Raw genomic sequence first — 20,673 nt, 5'->3', positions numbered from 1 at the left:
CCGGCCAAGAGCACCGTCACAGGCTGGCCAGATCCGGAGCCGATCTCGCCTTACTAAATTATGGAAATCGGTAAAGAAGGATATTCCCAACGTCTAGCCTCACACCCCAGATGAGATTCCCAGGCCCGTGGAAACTCGGCCATCCCCTCGGGAAACGGAAATAGCTACACCCCCCGCCAGCGCGCGCATCGGTTGCATCACCCGCCTAGGAAGGGGCCTTTTTTGGGGCTGCCTTCAGCGTTGCCTGTACAAATATCCAACACGTCTGCCACGAATAGATCCTGAAACTTGGCCTTGTATTTTCTAGTCAGCCTGCCAGCAGGTACTATACAAATCCATGGGAAGAAAAGTCCAAGCAGTGAAGCCTCTGCTGCACCGGGCATCCTCCTTTCCCAGGGCTGGGCCCTAGCCGGCCCTCCCGCCTCCGCTGCCCCGCCTGGCACAAGGGGGCCTGCGTACGGTCAGGCAGCTGCCGGGGCGACTTCCTTCCTCTCCGGGCAAGATGGCGGGGGGTGAGGCTGGTGTGACTTTAGGGCAGCCGCACCTTTCTCGGCAAGATCTCGCCACTTTGGTAAGGCATCGTTCTGGGAGGATGCTGAGTGAGTTCAGGAGTGAGGATTGCCGGGTCTCCATGGAGGCTTTGAGATGAGGCGATGCCGGGCTGTCGGGAGCATGGGGTAGGGAGCCCTGAAGCCGGGCGCCCTAAACTGCGCTCGCGCCGCCCCACGCGCCTCTGCCAGTCTGCGAGCTGGGTGTGGGGATGTGAAATCGTGGGACCTCGAGCTTCCTGAATGATTCGGCCAGAATGTCACAGTGTTAAATGTCATAAAGGTTTTTCACTTTTCAAGGTCTGGGAAGTGAATGTCTACACTCTCCTCAGTGCTAATGCTCTCAAGACTGGGGGACCTCCAGCCTCCGTGTCTCCCATAGTGAGTGGAGGTGTAGTCTTGTGTAACGATGAAGGACTTTTAGAGCTTCCCAGTCATCAGAGTCCAAGATTGCTTGTATAGGAAAAGCGCTTTAGAAGTAGAAGAGAGTAAATGTAGTCACAGTTGTGATTCGTCTTATGTACAGTGATTTATAATAAAATAGAGTCTGTAAAAGAATGTATGTATATAATAATTGAATCACTTTGCGGTACACCTGGGACTAACATAAAACATATTTCAAAAATTTTAAGTATAAAACAAAATAAAAATAAAATATTTGATTGCAGGATGTTACCAAGTTGACGCCACTTTCGCATGAAGTTATCAGCAGACAAGCCACAATTAACATAGGTAAGATAAGAATAACTTAAGAGACCTTGACTTGATTGCTCTCCAGCAAGTAATTTTAACCTTTGTGTGATTACCTTAATCATATGAGGATGCAGATATTCAAGAAATAGATATTAAGCTCTTGTGAACAAAATACCTGCTAGATATTTGGGGAACCCATGTTGCACGTTACGTTGCCTAGTTTACAGACCAGATGAAAAGAAAAGATACAGACATCTGAAAAGTTCAATAACATAAAATGATATGTACTCATGTAGCAGTTTGAAGATGGGGTGGGGTATAGCTCAGTGGTAGAGTGTGTTCCTATTATGTATAAGGTCCTGGGTTCAATAACCAGTACCTCCATCAAAAATAAATAACTTTTTTAAAAACCTAATTACCTCCCCCATAAACAATAAAATAAAATAACTTAAAAAAATAAAGATGGGGGAAGTGCGACTGTACTTGCCACACAGGATTATTGCAAGGGCAGAGTTTGTGTGAAAGTTTTGTTTGATATATAAGCTATTATTAAGTAGAGGTTTTTTTTTTTAATTGGTACCTAGAACTTTAGAGGAGAAGTTATGTTGACTGAATTTAAATTTGGGGTATTTGAGTCTGTACAAACAACACAGTAAAACCTAGTTAAAAGTAAGGCTTTACCATGAGGCTGTTAAAAAGTTATAAGATACATGCTACCCTTGACAGCATTACTGTAATTAAACCTGGGTTCTCTTGTTTTCATGGATTCCTTTTTGTTGTGTCAGGGCTGCTTATACCTATTTACTTCACTCTGGAAATGCTGGAAAGTTTCCTGATAACAAGATTTCAAGTACTTTTTATCACGTGTTTATTTTATGTGAAGGCTCTCTTTTCTGTGATTAAAAACATAAGATGGATAGCTTGTATTATGCTGAGTATAGTTTTTAAACAAGGTTGTCAGCTCCATGGAAAGTCCTTTTCAGTCCTCTATCAAAATAAATCTTTTGTAGAAAGGATGTGTAGGAGGAAAAATTGAAGTCATCGTTGGTTTTACGTTGATGTTTACAATGAGTTGTGACTTTGGGTTTTCTACTCTGAAAATGAAAAAATATGTGGTGTAACTGAATGCACGTGAATTAATTTTTTGTACTTTGTCTATAGGTACAATTGGTCACGTAGCTCATGGGAAATCTACGGTTGTTAAAGCTATTTCTGGAGTTCACACTGTCAGGTTCAAAAATGAACTAGAAAGAAATATTACAATCAAACTTGGCTATGCTAATGCTAAGGTGAGCTGTGTACAGTGAAATTAGAAATTAACTTTAGTTGTTGAATGTGCAGATAACAAATCCATATCTTTTTTTCATTGAAACTTTTAGATTTATAAACTTGATGACCCAAGTTGTCCTCGGCCAGAATGTTACAGATCCTGTGGAAGTAGTACACCTGATGAATTTCCTACAGACATTCCAGGAACCAAAGGGAACTTCAAATTAGTCAGGTGACTTCTTTCATGCTAAAAACACTGCACTTCACATTTTGTTGTCTTGTGATTTGTGCTTTTTGAAATATTTAATTGAGATAATAAACAATGAACCTAATTGTTGAATGGCTTTATTTTTTCATTATTTTGTCTTCATTGTCCATAATGAAGTTTTTAAACCTATGTTAAGATACTTACATGAAAAGTTCTCCAAAGGAAAGGTATCACATACGTAGAATGAAATGGAAGGAAACAGATCATTGGACTTAAGGGATTCTTTTTGCCAGGCTTCCTAAATTTCTTTTAAACAGTGTTGTTTCTACTTCTTAGATAGAGAAACAAAGCTATTCTTAATCACCTCTCTTAAATACATGGGGCTTGTTACCCATCTGTTTTCTGAATATGATTGCGTATCTTTATTTTTTATCAGAGGATACTGACGTTCACCTAGTGATGTTTATGGGGGTTGGGGATGTTCCACAAGAAAATTCTAGATCAAGGGCAGAGCTGAGACTAGGGAGAGATGAATGAGGCCCAGAATTTAAGAGGAAAGAGAAAGCTTTAAAAAAAAAAAAAAAAGGCCTTCAGTAATCAAGATAAGTAGTATTTCAATGCAGTGTTTTTTGAAATTAATGCAAAGAAATCATACCAGAATATCATTTTTAAAAATAAAGACAGGCTCAAATTACTGTTTTTTTTCTCTTTATCACTGGTTTTCTAGTTTTGTTTTTGCATGGCATCATTGCTGATCTTGTTTTCATTTACATTTTTGATATTTTGTTCATTGTGGAATTTTTGGCATGAATTTTGATTTTTAAAAATATTGAAATATTATTTGTCTTGTTGATTAGGTTTTTTGGCACCCCCTTAAATTTTGCACCTGGGGTGAGTGCCTCATTTGCCTCACCCTTGTTGTGGCCCTTATCAGGAATCAGCAAATTTTTTCTGTGAAGGGCCTGATAGTAAATATTTTCAGCTTTGCAGGCCGTAAGTTCTCTTTTGCAACTGCTCATTTCTGCTCTTGCCTTATGAAAGCAGAAGTGATGTGCACGAGTGGGTGTGGCAGTGGGCCAGTTTGCTGACCCCTATTTTAGAATATGACAGTGTGAGCATTCAGTTATTAAACATAATGATTCTGAATGAGTAGCATACATAGTTTTGTTAAAACTGCTGCTATTTCCACTTCAGATTGGCAATTCCAACTTTTCAAGATGCTAGAGAAATTTTTGGCAATTTATTTTTTCACGTGGCAGTGCCCATTCTATTAACACTGTTTTAGCTTTCAAATCAGTAACATTCCCAATATACACTTTTTACTGTATTTATTTTGATTAGATTTGGGGATTTCTGTCTCTTTCTACACATAGATTTCATTTGCTTTGTAATGATCTGCAGTGATTTTACTCGGCCAGTAGGTAATCTTTTTTGCTGCTGTTCTTTTCATATTTCATTTTTTCTTCCAGTTTTATTGAGAGATAATTGACATATAGCACTGTATAAGTTTAAGGTATACAACATAATGATTTGACTTACATACATCATGAAATGATTATTGAAATAAGTTTCGTGAACATCATCTCCTATAGATACAAACTTAAAAAAATAGAAAAAAAATTTTTTTCCTCATCATGAGAACTCTTAGAATTTACTGTCAACAATTTTCCTGTATAACATACAACAGTGTTAATTATATTTATCATATTGTACATTATACCCCTAGTATTTATTTACCTTATAACTGAATGATTGTACCTTTTGACTGCTTTCATCCAGTTCCCCCTCTCCCCACCTCAGGTGACCACAGATTTGGTAATGACAAATTTGGTCTCTTTCTATGAGTTTGTTCATTTAGTTTTGAATTGAGCTAATAGGTAATCTTATTTCTGAGATCTAGAAGCACCAAGTCCTGTAACTACTTGACTTTATAGCAATAAGAATTATTTCCATACTCTTATGTAATATTCATATTCTGTGTTTAAAGAGATTTAATTTTATGAAATCTGTAACTTGCATATTGAAGTATTGATTGACCTTAGGACTGATTGTTATTTCTCAATTATTAGACATGTTTCCTTTGTTGACTGTCCGGGCCACGATATTTTGATGGCTACTATGCTGAACGGTGCTGCAGTGATGGATGCAGCTCTTCTGCTAATAGGTAAATATGTCAGAATTAGTTTGGGCAAATCATTCTGTGTCAAGTCCAAGATGGAATATTTAAAGGGGAACTAAGGCCTTTAAGGGCCATATCTAGTACCTAAATGTGACGAATGGTAACTAACGTGTCATCCAAGATGACATCCTTGCCTACCAGCTATCACAAAATATTAAGCAAAATAGACCTAGGCCTGATGTCTGTGAGAATTCTTATGGTGGTATATATCTGAAAAGGTCGGCAGTGCCTTTTAGTTTTATATTTACATGTAAAAGTACATGTATGTTTTTTGTGTTATGTGTCTTTGAGCTGTCTACTGCAACATTGGTGTATGATGGTTTTATTTAGATGCAAATCTTAATAAGTGCTGAAGTCTAGACCTGAATTGGGATTTTCAAGGCTAGGGTTGTGTTACTTCCCTTATGTGAACTGCTGAGAGATCTTGTTGCTATGCTATGTAATTTTTTTAAAGTATGCCAAGAGGATATAGTACAGGACACCTGAAACATCACCCTTAGGGAGGATGATTGTTCGAGTCCCCAACAGAACATGCCTATTTCTTTATAATGTAAACTGTTATTTTTAGTGTTCTTCCCTCCTCTTGTTAGGGAGTAACCTCTGTTAGTAGTTGAAATTCATGGACTGTATTATGTATTAAGTGTCTTCCCCTCTTAGTTACTCTGCCTCTCAGGAGCTTGACTGGGCCAGAACATCTCTAAGACTGGATAGAGCCAGCCATACCTTATATCTGAGGAAAAGCTGAGGACAGACCTTGAAATGCCAAACTTGTTGATTCCAAGCTTCTTGGTTAGGACCAGGAATGGGAGCCAAATGATTGGGATGCTCCAGTGAATGCAGGCAAATGAATGCGGGATGAGGCAGGGGCAAAAGATGGATGCTTGACAATGATCCAGGACTTCTGCCTTGAATAGGGCTAGGGCATTCAAGCGTTTCCTTTATTAGATGTCAGCCATGTAGAGATATATATATATATATATTTGGTAGTAAAATACACATAACATAAAATTTACCATCTTAACCATTTAAAGTGTACAATTTCGTGGCAATGAGTACATTCACAATGTTGTGCAAGCATCACCGCTATCTAGTTCCAGAACATTTTCTTCACCTCAAAAGGAAACCCTGAACCTATTAGGCAGTCACTCTAATCCTCTTTCCCCTCAGCCTGTGGCACCCACTGATCTCTTGTCTGTCTCTTATGGATTTGCCTATCCTGGCAAATACTTCTGGCTATCTCATGCTTCTTTTTTATTCTTCATCATCTAGCTGGTAATGAGTCTTGTCCTCAACCTCAGACTTCTGAACACCTGGCTGCTATAGAAATCATGAAACTGAAGCATATTTTGATTCTACAAAATAAAATTGATTTGGTAAAAGAAAGCCAGGCTAAAGAACAGTATGACCAGATCCTTGCATTTGTACAAGGTAAGAAGCCATAATGTCTAATAAAAATCCTCCTTGGTGATAGTAAAATAAACAAAGGCATTTAAAAAAAAAAAGTCAAGTCTTAATTCTATTCTTACTGAGTAGCTGCTTTGAGAATTGGAACTGACAATGGTTTATTTAATCTTTTAGTATTGCTTTCTCTAGCGGTATAGTGTCTTCCCTTATTGTTGACATTTGATCCTCTGTTAGCCGTGTTTTTCTTGTTAGAAAGGTTGACTTCCTGTGAACCCAGTTCTAGCATAACAACAACAAAATGTCACTTTGATTAAAATCTAATTATGTTTGGTCCATTTCTTTGACCAGCCTATTTGACATATAATTAATAAGGAGCAAATATTATATGTGCCAGCTGTCTTTGATTAGCAAAGAGTCTATAATTTTATCTTGACATTTATTGGGGTGTTAATTACATGTTATTAGAAATCTTTCAACTAGTAAAGTGCTCTTTCCCAGGAGTGTTGGTATTTTATGTAACAGTTTTATTATTATTGGTATATTAAATAAATCTGTTAATGTATTTTGACATTTGTTTTCCTTAAAGGCAGTAGTAGTCATTTTCAGGAGTAAAAGCAAACGTAGAATACTGACGCCTTTCTAAAAAGAATAATTACTTTCTACCTGCTGGTGGCATCTGTGGGGATGTTTAGGCGTCTCTTGTAGTAATCGTAACTATTTCCTGTAATGTAAATAACAGGTTCTGTAAAACTGAAGAATTTTGATCTTTCTGAATTTTGTCGTATAGGTACCGTAGCAGAAGGAGCTCCTATTATTCCAATTTCTGCTCAGCTAAAATACAATATTGAAGTTGTCTGTGAGTACATAGTAAAGAAAATTCCAGTACCCCCAAGAGACTTTACTTCAGAACCCCGACTTATTGGTAAGTGATAGGATTGGTCTGACCTTTTTCCATATTGGTAATTCCCCTTTAAGGATGTTTATTAATATTTCCTCTTTCTGCAGAGGTGAGAAATTATAATCTTCATAAGATTTTTTTTGAAATCAATTAATTCTTAGATTATTTTGGCAATGCTAGATTGCATTACTGGATAAGAGGCAGAGTCCTGAGTACAGAAGGAACTTTTGACCTTTTTGTGCTTGGTATATGGTATGTTATGTGATCAAGAAGGAGAAATACAACTATAGATAAACAGCAAGTTTCTTCTGCATAGCACAGGGAGCTATAGTCAATATCTTGTAGTAACCTATAGTGAGAAAGAATCTGAAAACAAATATATGTATGTATATGTATGACTGAAATAGTATGCTGTACACCAGAAATTGATACAGCACTGTAAACTGACTATACTCCAATTAAAAAAAAAAAAAAGAATATTCTGGACTTGACAGAAGAAAAAAAATTCTATGGAATTATGTCTTAGGAACAGTATATTAGAACTTCCATACAAGTGATTTCATTGTACCATTAATGAAGATTTTCATCCCTTTCGCTTGTTTTAGTTCCTAGTACCAATACTGGTATAATTTGATCATCTAAGCTCATGATTTCTACATAGATGTAGGAGCCTTTTCAAAACAGACATTTGAGCCCCTCTGAGTCTTCACCCAGGACCCACTGTGTGTCGTGGGAAGTGTTCTCTTAGGTGATTGGTGATACATACCCCTTGTTAAGGGTCACTGCTCTCAGAACCTCAGTGCAGGTCACATTGTCCTAGAGTTTTTTGAAGTTTTAAAACTAAATTTTTGTTGCAGAAGTCATATAACATAGAGGTACACAAAGGAAAAAGTCCAGTCTTCCTCACCCCGTAGCCCTGAAGTAACCAGAGTTAACAATTGGTGTCTGTTATTCCTGCACCTTTCTCTTTGCTCATGTCATCATGTATAAACATGTACGTTTCTTGTTTTGTTTGTGGAAGTGAAATCATACTATGCATAATTAGTTTTTTCTTTTAGCAGTATGTGAGTTATCCTTCTATGTTATTCATTACATATGGCTCTAAAATTCTATTTTAACAGGGGCATGATACTCCTTACCATGGATGTACCATAATATGCTTCCTATCAATGAACTTTTAAGTGATTTCCACTTTTTCCATTATAATTAAGGCTGCAGTAAATTTAGTTGGAATAGTACTATGAGATTTTGTCACAAAGTCACCCCTGTGATATAAATCTTATGTGTCTACTATTTTAGAAAAGTTAACTTACAAAATCATATTTTTTCTGAAACTAAAGTGAATAGAATTGACTTTAATTTGTTTTGTTTTCTTTCAGTCATTAGGTCTTTTGATGTCAACAAGCCTGGCTGTGAAGTTGATGACCTTAAGGGGGGCGTGGCTGGTGGTAGTATTCTAAAAGGAGTATTAAAGGTAAACTGGATTTTGGTTGTTGTGGTTTTGTTTTTGTTTTCCCTTGTCTTAATCAGGAAAATAGTATGGACACTCCAAATTGGAAAATAATTTTTTTTTCATGGTGTCTAGTACTTGATAGAGATTTCTTTGTTTACTATGATGTCTTTTGAATGTGTTTGACCCCTAACTTTATAGGCTTCTATGAGTATAGGCTCCTGTGAATACGGAGCACATTTTATATGGTGATAGGTAGTTAGAAACAGTTGGATGGTTCTGGTTTTGAAGCTCTCTTCCATATCTTGTTTTTTAAATAGTCATCTTAGAAATAGGGAAAGAGCTGCCTTTTCAGTTTTATGGTCTTCCTATTAGAACTTTTTATATGTAATGAAAATTGTGTTGTCCAACAATGATTCTAATTAATTATTTATATTTTTATAGGTGGGCCAGGAGATAGAGGTCAGACCTGGTATTGTTTCCAAAGATAGTGAAGGAAAACTCATGTGTAAACCAATCTTTTCCAAAATTGTGTCGCTTTTCGCAGAGCATAATGATCTTCAGTATGCTGCTCCAGGAGGGCTTATTGGTAAGGATTTTCCTCTCATTTCTATGGGTTTAATCTGTGGATATTTATGGTATTTGCATAGGAAATGGATTGCCCTTAAGAATTTATTATAGGTTTTTAATTGGGTTTAATAATTGAACAAGGTAGGGGGACATACATGTGGTTAAGCTGTTGATTTTAGGGCATAAGATGGTTTCATGTGTTTATAAAAATTATTTTTAAGCCTAAAGAAGAATACATTTTGGTTTAATTATATAAAGTAGCCCCTGGCTAGCAGTAACAGTAAGTTTCATGACCTAACACTTAAAATACCTAACTATACTTTCTTTTTTTTCTTTTTTCCTTTTTTTTTTTACCTACATGGTTTTTGGGGTAGCGAGTGGTGGTTTTTTAGGTGTGTTTTACAAGTGGAAAGTTACCCACAAATGCCATTTGAATCATATCAGACCATAGTTACACTGAGGTGGGAATAAAAGAAGATAATTTCTATTATATAGGAACTACTGAGATAATTTATAGATTTTCTGGTCTCATACAATTTAGTGTATTACCAGATACCCAGAAAAAGGCAAGATACAGTGACTATTAGTCAGAGGTGCTGTAACTTTGGATTAAAGAAGTAAATGTTTGGTGAAGAAGGAGTTTGTCTTTTTGTTCTCTGGTGTTCTCTGGTATAATTTTTCTGTTGTATCCTGTAAGAGTTTACTGTATATAATTTTATCCTTTTTTTTTTTTTTTTTTTTTTTTGGTAAACAAGGAACCTCTAGAAACTTTATGTTTTGGTTTTTGGGGGGGGATATTTATTCATTTTTTTAATAGAGGTGCTAGTGATTGAACCCATCCATGACCTTGTGCGTACTGAGCTATGCCCTCCTCCTTGGAAACTTTTTAAACACTTAACTTACGGAACTTTTCAAACATCAAAGTAGAGAGACTGGTGTAATGTAGTGTAGTGTGTGGTCATGTAGCCACCACCCAGTTTTAACAGTTATCAGTACTCTACCATTCTTGCCTCACCTTTATATCTTCTATCTTCTCCTTGAAAGACATACAGCTGAAATACTTTGAAGTGGATCCTAGGAATCAATAAAGTCTTTAAGCCATCTGTTTGATCAGCCTTCCAGGGGAGAAATGGCAGGCAAATATTCTGCACACTACTCATGAATTTTGTATCTCTTCAGCCTTCATTAAGGATATTCAGACTCATTTTTTGAGTTAGACTGTTATCTCTGTCCTTTGTTTAGAATTTAAATCTAGAGAATCTTTCTGTTCTTAAATGCCTAACTAACCTGTCAGTTTATAATTCTGTTTCTTCAGATAAAGGTATTTTGGTCACATCTATGTAGCTATTACATGAGTACGAAAATATATTAAATTGTATATGTGTATGCTGTACTTGTTTGACTTTTTTTTTTTTTTTTTTTTTGGTAAATAGCTTTATGGGAAGTAAAAAGTTAAGACTGTATATATCTTATTTTATATCAGGAGTTGGAACAAAAATTGACCCCACTTTGTGCCGGGCTGACAGAATGGTGGGGCAGGTACTTGGTGCGGTTGGAGCTTTACCTGAGATCTTCACAGAATTGGAAATTTCCTATTTCCTGCTTAGACGGCTTCTAGGTGTGCGCACTGAAGGAGACAAGAAAGCAGCAAAGGTAAGTGCTTTCTGTAATTCCTGTTCTTAAAAAAAGTGACAGTGATGTTAAGACCAGTTTTGAGGTTCATTCTTTTCAGGAATTAAGAAAAAAGAAAAGGTGGATAAATTTGACTTCCTGAAAATTGAAAACTTCTATGTTGCAGTCAGTTTAGAGTAAAACAAAACAGGAAACAGTATGTCACATATGACAGTGCCCTGATAATTCCTATTATCCATCTGATTTTTTTTTAAAGTCTTAGTGAGATTAGGTGGGCAGAGATGGAAAATTGCTGACATCCGTTGTTGGCAAGGTTGTAGGAAAATAAGCGGTCATTTTTGGAGAGCATTTTCTTGATTTGGGGCTTTATTTTTCCCAAATTTATTTCCCTAGGTGCAAAAGCTGTCTAAGAATGAAGTGCTTATGGTGAACATAGGATCCCTGTCAACAGGAGGAAGAGTTAGTGCTGTCAAGGCTGATTTGGGCAAAATTGTTTTGACTAATCCTGTGTGCACAGAAGTAGGAGAAAAAATTGCCCTTAGCCGAAGAGTTGAGAAACACTGGCGGTAAGTTTATTAGCCTTTTGTTACTGTAAAAACAAAAAAAACCCCAAAAAACAAAACCCCCACACAATCAGTTTTCTTAAGTTTTTGGTGGTATATATGCACACACACACACTTTACCTTGAACACCACAGTTACTTTGCCTTTAACTCTCACCTGTTCGTTTGGATGACTTTGAAATCTGCATTTCTAGCCCTGATTTGTGATAGGCACAGCCTGTGTAAAAACCAGTGAATTTAGGTTCAGTATTTCCCTTGTCTTTGGCTTTTTTAAAACATATTATTTGGAAATAATTTCAGACTTAACAGGAAAGTTGCCAGAATTGCACATAAAACTACTGCATTCCCTTTTCTTAGATACACAATTTATTCTTATATGTGACAGTTTGTGTACTTTTTTCTCACCATTTGAGAAGCAGGTTGCCCCTTGCTCTGTTAATAGTTAAGTGTATATTTCCTAAAAACAAGAATATTCTCTTACAGAACCACTTCAAGAAGTTTAACAGTGATAAAATACAGAAATCTACAGTCCATGTTCCAATTTTATCACTTGTCCCAATAATGTCCCTCCTATCTAGGATCATGCATTGCATTTAGTTTTCACATCTCTTTGATCTCTAATCTGGAACTTCTTCATCCTTTCTTTGTTTCTTGTCATTGACAGTTTTGAAGAATAGAAGCTAGTTACTTTCTAGACTGTTCCTCAGTTTGGGTTTATCTGATATTTCCTAAGTTTAGATTCAGGCCATGTTTTCTTGGCTAGAATACTTTTTCATGTAGGTGGTGATGCGTCCTCAGGGAATCACATCCAGAGACATATCTGACTGCTTCTCCTTACTGAGGTTAATTTTGACCATGCAGTCAAGGTGGTAGCCAGTTTCTCCATGATACAGTTAATCTTTTTACCCTTGAAACTAATAAGCACTCTTGCGGGGAGCCTCTGCAAATAGCCTGCTCCTCATCAAATCCCACCTCCCGGATTTGGCATCCACTGATGATTTTTGTGTGAATTGAGCTTGACTATAGTGATTAGAAAATGGTGAACAATCCTCAGCTGGTTAAATGACCTCAAAAAGCCTGGTCATTGATCAGAGTAGACTTGGAAAGAGGGAGCAGAAGTCTGCTGTTGAGAGTAATCTGTTTATAGACTACCTAGTCCTCTAATGCTTCTCTTAATTTCCTTTACCAGCTAAGGTCATGATAAGTCCATTGTGATTTGTTGAGGTGCTCTGAATGGTTAAAAATTTTTTATCTTTCAAGGAGAAAAAGAGAATGAAATTTTTAAAAAATCAGATTGAGATGGTTTGTGTATCAGCATGGTTTCTTAGGCAGACTGAAAGGTTCTTCATTGGTGGTTCTGAACAGATAGGTATATTTTCATAGAGTGAAGACGAACATATTTATAGTAGCAACTTTTTGTTTGCGTTTCCTGTCATTCATTCGAGCTAGAGCCCATCTCTGCATGTAAGAAGATAGTGTGAGCTTTCTTTTTGGAGGAGTGGGTTTTGAAAATACTCAGATTTAGCAGATAGGCAAGTAAAACTAGTTATATCATATGATTATGTGGTAATGATAATGAAATGGATGTAAAATTCATGATTTCTTTTATTTTCATTTTGCAGTTTGATTGGTTGGGGTCAAATAAGAAGAGGAGTGACAATCAAGCCAACAGTAGATGATGACTGAAGAATTAAATAATACATTTGGATGAAGTTGGAATTTCTCTTAACAACCTAGGGGTATATTTTCAAAGCAATAGTGAGGAGTTAATTTCACAGCTTATTACCTTAGTAGTAGCTGTAAGGTTATTCTCATTTTTCGGTGATGAAAATTTAACCTCTAGTACTAAAATAAATGGGGTCTACAATAAATGTAAAAATTGGCATAATGTTGGATTGAGTCTACATTTTACCAGAAATTAATCACTCCCAAATAATGTCTAATTTATATATCAGTGCAGGTTTAAAATGAAACTTTGCTACAGCCCACCTTTGCTGTAGTACACATACCACTGAACCTGTTTGAAATAAAGTTTTTCTTCATCATTTTCATAATTCATCTTTGAGTAGCTCTAGGGCTGAAGGATTATTATATCAGTAAAATCTTGAAGACAGATTCTGAAAGACCAATTTCCTTTGCCCCATATTTTATGCTGCTTTGTCTTTGCAATTTTGAGTGAAAAAGAAATTAATAAGTTCAAATAAAATTATCCTTCAGGGCACGAGTGCTCGTTCCCATTGACACACCTCTCTCTCCCCTTCCTCTTTTCCTGGCCTGGACACAGGAAACTAGAGCCTGAAGTTGTCGCCCTCTCCCTGTGATGCCCTGTGATTGTTTCTGCATTGCTTTACGTCTGAAACCTGACAGTTTTCCCCCATTGGAAAATACTGTTAACACCAGATGATTTTAGATAAGTAACAGAGATCTTTCCAGGCCTTGTTTTGTGTTTTTTTTTTTTTAACTGCTTAATTGACACAGTTATGATGTAGATTCTAATGTTAGTAATCTTTGGAACTTTCAAAGGGTAAAAGATGTTAGAAAGCAAAGGATGAGCCCTTTGGTTTTTAACTTATTCTCCATGTTCCTGCGTGCCATGCTTTTAAGTTTTTTTTTTTTTATTTCATAAGATTCTGTTAAAGCAATGGTTCATAACTCTGACTGACATTAGAATTGTTGGAGAATCTTAAAAAAAGATAGATGCTCCACAGAGATTTTGATTTCATTGGTTTTGAGTGGAGCTCAGGCATAATTAAAAAAAAAAAAACTCTTCTGTGTTGAGAAGCAAATTTAGAGTTGAGAAGTAGGTGTATCAAATAACACAGAATCTTACTGAGTTTTGGTAGTCCAATAATACCCTCTGGTTTGCTCTTCTTAAATTTGCATTTAATGTGGGACTTGATGCCACAGTTGTAATACTGTGCTCTTTGGGGCATTGAACCTGCTGCCTTGTAGAAGTTTAGTAGGAGCGGCTCTGAGTTGTTACTTAAGTTTATAAGTTTTGAGGAAGCATGTTAATGTTACTTACTTGCTTGATTTTGAAGGGTTGTGTTATAGCATGAGGAACACACTTGAATGAAGCAAGGTTCTAATCCAAACATTAATTTTTATATCTAACATGTCCCCATGTGTTTTGTACCAAAAATTCTGGAGTAACATAAGACTCAAAACTTTGCAATAGTTGACTTATTTATTTTAGTTAATCTCATGTCAGAACTGAAACCAGAAGTCTGTTTTCTATTTCAGACATCCGCATGAATTTTGACAAATTTGCAAAGCACTGTGCTTAGTGTACATGGGAATACACAAATATGAAAACAGTGAGCCTGATTTTCATAGAACTTGAGGTCAGTATAGTGATTCTCAGCAAAAGATGTACCTGGTTGAGAATCTGCCTGTAATGTGATGTTACTGATGAAAGTACATTGTATATGTAAATCCTCTTGGCTCTCCTGTTAAGAGATTTTCAGAACTGGACCAGTTCTCACCATCTCCACTGCTACTGCCCTAGTTGAAGCTGCCTCTCACCTAGAATGGCCCTGTACCTCCTCACTTCCACGGTTGCCCCACTGCAGTCTGTTTTCCATACAACCAGTTACACTTTTTGGAAACGAATACTATGTACAACTCTAATAAGTTGTAAAGTTAGTCTCACGGAAATGGAGGGCATGTGACGACATCCAGGTGACTTCCAGGCTGATCTAGACAGCTCTCTTCACTATTTCACTCTTTGTATGTAATCTCCAAAGATGGTGTGTGTCTTTGGTTTTTGCAGAGGAAAAAGGACTAGTAAGAGTGCAAATAGCTGCACTCGCATTAAACTTCTGAAATTCCATTCCTAGAAAAACTTAATATAGTAAAGCTCCCAGTGAAATGGGTTCTTTTCTAGAAATACAGTGAAAATGTTTAAATTACCAGAGACGAAGCAGATATCCTTATAATATTGATAATCAAGAAACTGAAAAGGCTATTTAAAAATTACCTCTGCTCGAGGTCCTGGGTTCAATTCCCCAGCACCTCCATTAAATAAATAAAACAATAAAATAAAAATTAACCTCTGCAGAAGTTTCCACAAAACTCACAATACACATTCTTCCAAATTTGGAAGAATAGTAATTCCTGTTACTTAAAATTTTCCAGAATATAGGAGACATCATAGTTCATCGTTCAAAATTATATCCTTGTTGCCCAAACCTGGAGAGAGAACTGCCAAAAACAAGACAAAAACAAACCACTAGAGACAATTCTCACAGTTAAAGTTATAATATCTATACTAAAATATTAGTAAATTAAGTCTGACTATATATTAAAAGTAATGCATTACTGTATATGCAGGGATGTCTTATAAGTGAAAAGAAAAAGATATACCTTGAAGATGTATTTGATACAATTCAAAGTATTTTTAAAACATAGGTATTGTAGAGAAGGAAACTATTAACTTGATGTAAAGTACTTAGCAGAGAAGTATCAGAATCATTGATTTTAATGAAACATTGGAGCACAGTAACATCCTTCAATAGTGCTGTAGGTGCAGTAAAAAGTTCCAGTTGTGTAAAATGTAGGGTTGTGAGGTTAATAAGGATGAAATTCAGAGGGTTGTGAAGTAGTCATCAATTGCATTGCACCAGAATTCATACTGTTTGGTTTCTCTGTTCTCATTAAGGTATGGAACAAATCAAGAATATCAGCTGCCACTTGAATTCTACAGCATTGTTCTCTGAGGCTTAGCAAATGAGATAGAAATATTGGGAATGGAAGCAACAGAATGTCACTTACAAGGTATAAGATTGTCTACCTAGAAAATACAATGCCGAAACTAAATACAACCCCGAAACTGATTATTTTACCAAATAATTTTACTAATTAGTTTACACACACACACCAGAAAGTGCAATGAGGATAAACTATCCAGGTATACATTTAATAAGATTATGCAAGATATATATCAATAAAACTAACATTTGCTAACGGACAAAAAGATGTAACTGCTGAGAAAGTAAGCAGTATTCTTGGATGAAAATACTCAGTATTGCACAGATGACTGTTCTTTGTTCCCTATAAATTCAGTGCAATCTGAATAAAAATTTCAGTAAGACTTTTTGAAGAACTTGTCCAGCTGGTATTAAAGACTTGGAAGAGTGATTCACAAGAATATTTTGAGGAAGAATTGTGATGGGAGAGTTGACACATGTTTTGTTTTAAATTTTTTTTTATTTTTTAGTAATTTTTTCATTTTGTGGGAGGTAATTAGGTTTGTTTATTTATTTTAATGGAGGTACTGGGGATTGAACCCAGGACCTCATGCACGTTAAGCATGCACTCTACCACTGAGCTATACCCTCCCCTCGACATAGGTTTTAGAACATATAAAGCCGCAATATAAGTGTGGTGCTGATGCAGAAATAGGTCAATCATTGGAACAAACTTGACAAACATAAAATTTTAATAATACATGCTGTAGGCAGCATTTATGTCAGTGAGGAAAAGGACAGACTATTTTTTAGTCCAAATTGCTAGCCATTTGGAGATAAAAGATCTTTCACTTAAAATCTTACTTAAGATTTTATTTTATTGAAGCAAAATTATGAACAAAGAAAACGGAGATTATTTTAATAATTTGCATGAGGAAGAAAAGAGAAACCCAAAAGCCATAAAGGAAACGTTGACAGATCTGACACACAAAAAGTTCAAAATTTACAGGCAAAGGTAATACAGATTTAAAAGATGACAGATTGAGAGAAAATACTTAAAACTTACATGAAATGTGCAAGATTAATATTCCTGGTATAAATCGGTAAGATTAAAAAAATAAAGTAGAAATGGGACAATATATATTGCATCACTTCAGGTGGGCTAGCAACTAGCAGGAAGAGAACTCATGTAGACTCATGAGCACACGGAATGCCAATGATTTGATTTGAGCAAAGATGGGCGTTAATGTCAGTGAAGTCCCACAAGAAGGAGCAGATGTGTCCTCTCCATGGAGTTTTCTTTGTGTCTCAGACTCCACAACAGGGAAGGGCTGTGCTGCTGCCAGTGACTATCTTATAAGGGCGGGTCTTGCCAGATCAGAGAAAATTAGTTTTGTGCTGGGCCATTGTACTTTTATACTCAGAGGTCGTATCACTTTGCAGGAAGAGCTTAGACAAATATTCCTCTTAATGCTGACATTTAAGGGATTTTTTTCATTTGTTTTCTTTATTTTTAAATTTTTATTTTTATTTTATTTTTTTGTTATACATTTAAGGAATTGTTTACAATTGTTGGGCAGCAGAGTAATCATACTGTATTCTGGAAGGTAAAGCACCATTACTGAACAAGATGTCTGACTTCAGCTTTTTGACAACAGGGAAAATCCATCTCACAAATGTGTATAGGCTGTTTGTAAAAGAAATGAAAATACCCAGTATACATTTGTAAAGTGCTCAGCATATCTAGTGATAAGAAATGTGAAAACTAACAATGTGGTTCATTTTCACTCATTAAAATTGGCAAAAATTAAGAAGATTTATAGCAGCCAGCGTTGGTGAGGATATATTGTTGGTGAGAAGTATAAACTGGTCCATTCTTTAAAGAGGACAGTTTGATTACAGCTATCAAGATTTAAAAGATCTCACCCTTTGACCCAGAATTCCCTATCTGGGAATGTACCATAATGAAATATTTGCTCCTGTCCACAAACATCTACGTAGAAGAATGTTTATTCCAGCATTGTTTAGTAAAGCAACAATTGTAAGACACCTAAATGTTAGTCAAAAGGGAATGATTACATTTTGTGGTACATTTATTCTGTCATGAAATAAAACTATAAGCCACCTTTGATTCAGCCCTGGTTAAAATTAACGGTGAAAACATTGGTCCCAAAAGTATTTCATGAAAATCCCTGAGAGGAAATAATCTCTGACTTAAAGTGCTTTGAGAATTCGTAATACAGTGTTGGTTGTTACTCACCTCAGCAAAAAGAAAATGGAGTGTCAAGGGAGCAAGCTCCTGGTTAGTATTAGCACTGAATCTGTTAGAATCACAGGTTTATTTTCTCAAACAAATTTATAAGGGGAAAGCCAAGACCAGCTAGTGAATTCATGCCACTTACATAATAGTGAAATTATACATTAAAGTTTATCACTATCAGGCTGGTATATCCACTACAACCTATATTCCTAGAATAAATACTTTCTATCAAATATAATTTCTTATATGAACATATATAGTGAGTAATATATTTTGCACAACAAACATATAAAAAGATTTAGCAGAAATCATAATTTTACATATTCCAAAAGAGTTAAAAATCAATCCTTTACAAATAATATGTCAAAAATACTGCAGTAGGAGCTTCAGTTAACCAGGAATGCATTTAATGATGGCAACATACAAATTATAGTTCAAAATTAAAATCTTTATCCCTTTTGAATTCTCTTAAGTCTTAGGTGTCTTATGATTTGGAAATCACCTTCAACTTTCTCCAAAGGGTTAAAAATACAGTATAACCCATTAGTCTAGTGGTTTGTATTCTCAAAAGCACTAATCTAACCATCTTTTGTCTCAAAAGTTTCTCATCAACTGCTGTTATGACTCATGGCCTATTTTTTCAGAAATTTTATTAGCCTTCTCAAAAGACCAATTTTTGACTGTGTCCAGTCTCTATTGTACTTTTTATTTCATTGATTTCTTTTCTTATGGGTATTATTCCTTTCTCCTACTTTCTTTGGATTCATTGTGCTAATTTTTACTAAGGACTGAACTCACTAATTTTCTTTTAGCCTTCTTTCTATGTAAACATTGAAAGCCAAGCATTTCCCACTTAGGACTTTTTTAGCAGAATCAAACAAATTTGTATTTATTTAGGTATAATCTACATTCAATAAAATGTACAAATCTCAAGTGCTCAATTTGATAAGTTTTGATTATTTTATACACCCATGTATCCATCAGCCCAAACAAGATACAGAATATTTCCACCACCCCAGAAAATTCCTCCTACAATATGTAGTCTTTTGGCATCTGACTTCTTCCACTTAGGATGTTTTTGAGATTCATCTGTGTTGTAGTATGCATTAATAGTTTGTTTCTTTTTATGGCTGAGAAGTATATAAAGATAACACTACATTTTGTTAATCCATTCACCAGTTGATGGACATTTGGATTATTTCCACTTTTTGGCTGTTAAGAATAAATCTGCTATGAACATTAGCATTCACGTCTGTGTAGACATATGTTTTCATTTCTTTTAGTACGTTCCTAGGAAGGAATGTTAGGTTGTGTGATAAGTCTATGTTCTGCTTCTTAAGAAACTACTAAACTGTTTTCCAAAGTGGCTGTACCATTTTATATTCCCATTAACAATGTATGGAGGGTTCTGGCTTTTCCACATCTTTACCAACACTTGATATTGTCTGTATTTTATTGTAGCAATTTCAGTGGATATGTAGTGATATCTCATTGTGGTTTTAATTTGCAGTTTCCTAATGACTAATGATGTTGAGCATCTTTTCATGTGCTTATTAGCCATTCATATTTCTTTGGTGAAATGAGTATTTAAATCTTTTACTCATTTTTTTGACTGGATTGTTTGTTTTATTACTGAGCTTTAAGAATTCTTTATATGGTCTCAATAGCCCCTTGTCAAATACTTGATTTGCAAATATTTTCTCCATATCTATGGCTGGCTTGTCTTTTCATTTTATCAGTGGTATCTTTTGAAGTACAATTTTTTCTTTTATGGATTATACTTTTGGTGTTGTATCTAAGAACTCTTTGCCTACCTCAGGCTCAGAAATATTTTTTCTCCTATGCTTTCTTTTAGAAATTTTATAGTTTTAGCTCATATATTAAAGTCTGTGCTCTATTATGAGTTAATTTTTTTATGGTATGAAGTAAAGGTCTAAGTTCATTTTTTCTATACGAGTACCTAATTATCCCAAGCCATTTGTTGAAAAGACTATCCTTTTTCCAGTGGATTGCCTTGGCACCTTTATTGAAAATCAGTTGACATAGGTATAAAAGTTGATTTCTTGAATTCTTTTCTATTGATCTGTATGACACACTGTCTTGATTACTGTGTCTTTACAGTAAGTTTTCAAATCGAGTGATATAAATCCTCCAACTTTGTTCTTTTTTCAAAATTGCTTTGACTATTCTAAGTCCTTTGAATTTCCACATAAATTTTAGCTTCAGCTTGTCAGTTTCTCCAAAAAGCCTGCTGGAATTTTAATAGGTATCACATTAAATGTATAGATCTAGTTAGGAGGGAATTGCTATCT

At 35.5% G+C, this 20,673-nt stretch overlaps 1 protein-coding gene and 1 non-coding gene across 2 annotated transcripts; one reads left to right on the top strand and one right to left on the bottom strand.

Moving 5' to 3' along the window:
• Positions 1-460: 460 nt before the first annotated feature.
• Positions 461-13,656, top strand: EIF2S3 (eukaryotic translation initiation factor 2 subunit gamma). Its single transcript, XM_006193211.3, has 12 exons — positions 461-571; positions 1,217-1,280; positions 2,403-2,530; positions 2,621-2,742; positions 4,788-4,882; positions 6,167-6,325; positions 7,089-7,223; positions 8,579-8,673; positions 9,094-9,238; positions 10,703-10,872; positions 11,245-11,417; positions 13,036-13,656. The coding sequence occupies exons 1-12, from the start codon at positions 503-505 to the stop codon at positions 13,097-13,099; spliced, it is 1,419 nt and encodes a 472-aa protein (XP_006193273.1). The 5' UTR covers positions 461-502; the 3' UTR covers positions 13,100-13,656.
• A 3,024-nt stretch (positions 13,657-16,680) lies between these two features.
• TRNAV-AAC lies at positions 16,681-16,752 on the bottom strand. The gene has a single exon. It is a non-coding gene; the product is annotated as a tRNA-Val (tRNA).
• Positions 16,753-20,673: the final 3,921 nt, after the last annotated feature.

This window comes from Camelus ferus, chromosome X (assembly GCF_009834535.1).
Source record: "Camelus ferus isolate YT-003-E chromosome X, BCGSAC_Cfer_1.0, whole genome shotgun sequence".
NCBI lineage: Eukaryota > Metazoa > Chordata > Mammalia > Artiodactyla > Camelidae > Camelus > Camelus ferus.
The sequence above is the reverse complement of the archived record's forward strand: the minus strand, read 5'-3'. Positions and strand labels throughout refer to the sequence as shown.

Coding starts and splice junctions, on each gene's coding strand:
- EIF2S3 (XM_006193211.3), top strand. CDS start 503: ATGGCGGGGGGTGAGGCTGGTGTGACTTTAGGGCAGCCGCACCTTTCT. Junction 10,873..11,244: donor GAGACAAGAAAGCAGCAAAG/GTAAGTGCTTTC, acceptor TTATTTCCCTAG/GTGCAAAAGCTGTCTAAGAA. Junction 11,418..13,035: donor AGAGTTGAGAAACACTGGCG/GTAAGTTTATTA, acceptor TTCATTTTGCAG/TTTGATTGGTTGGGGTCAAA.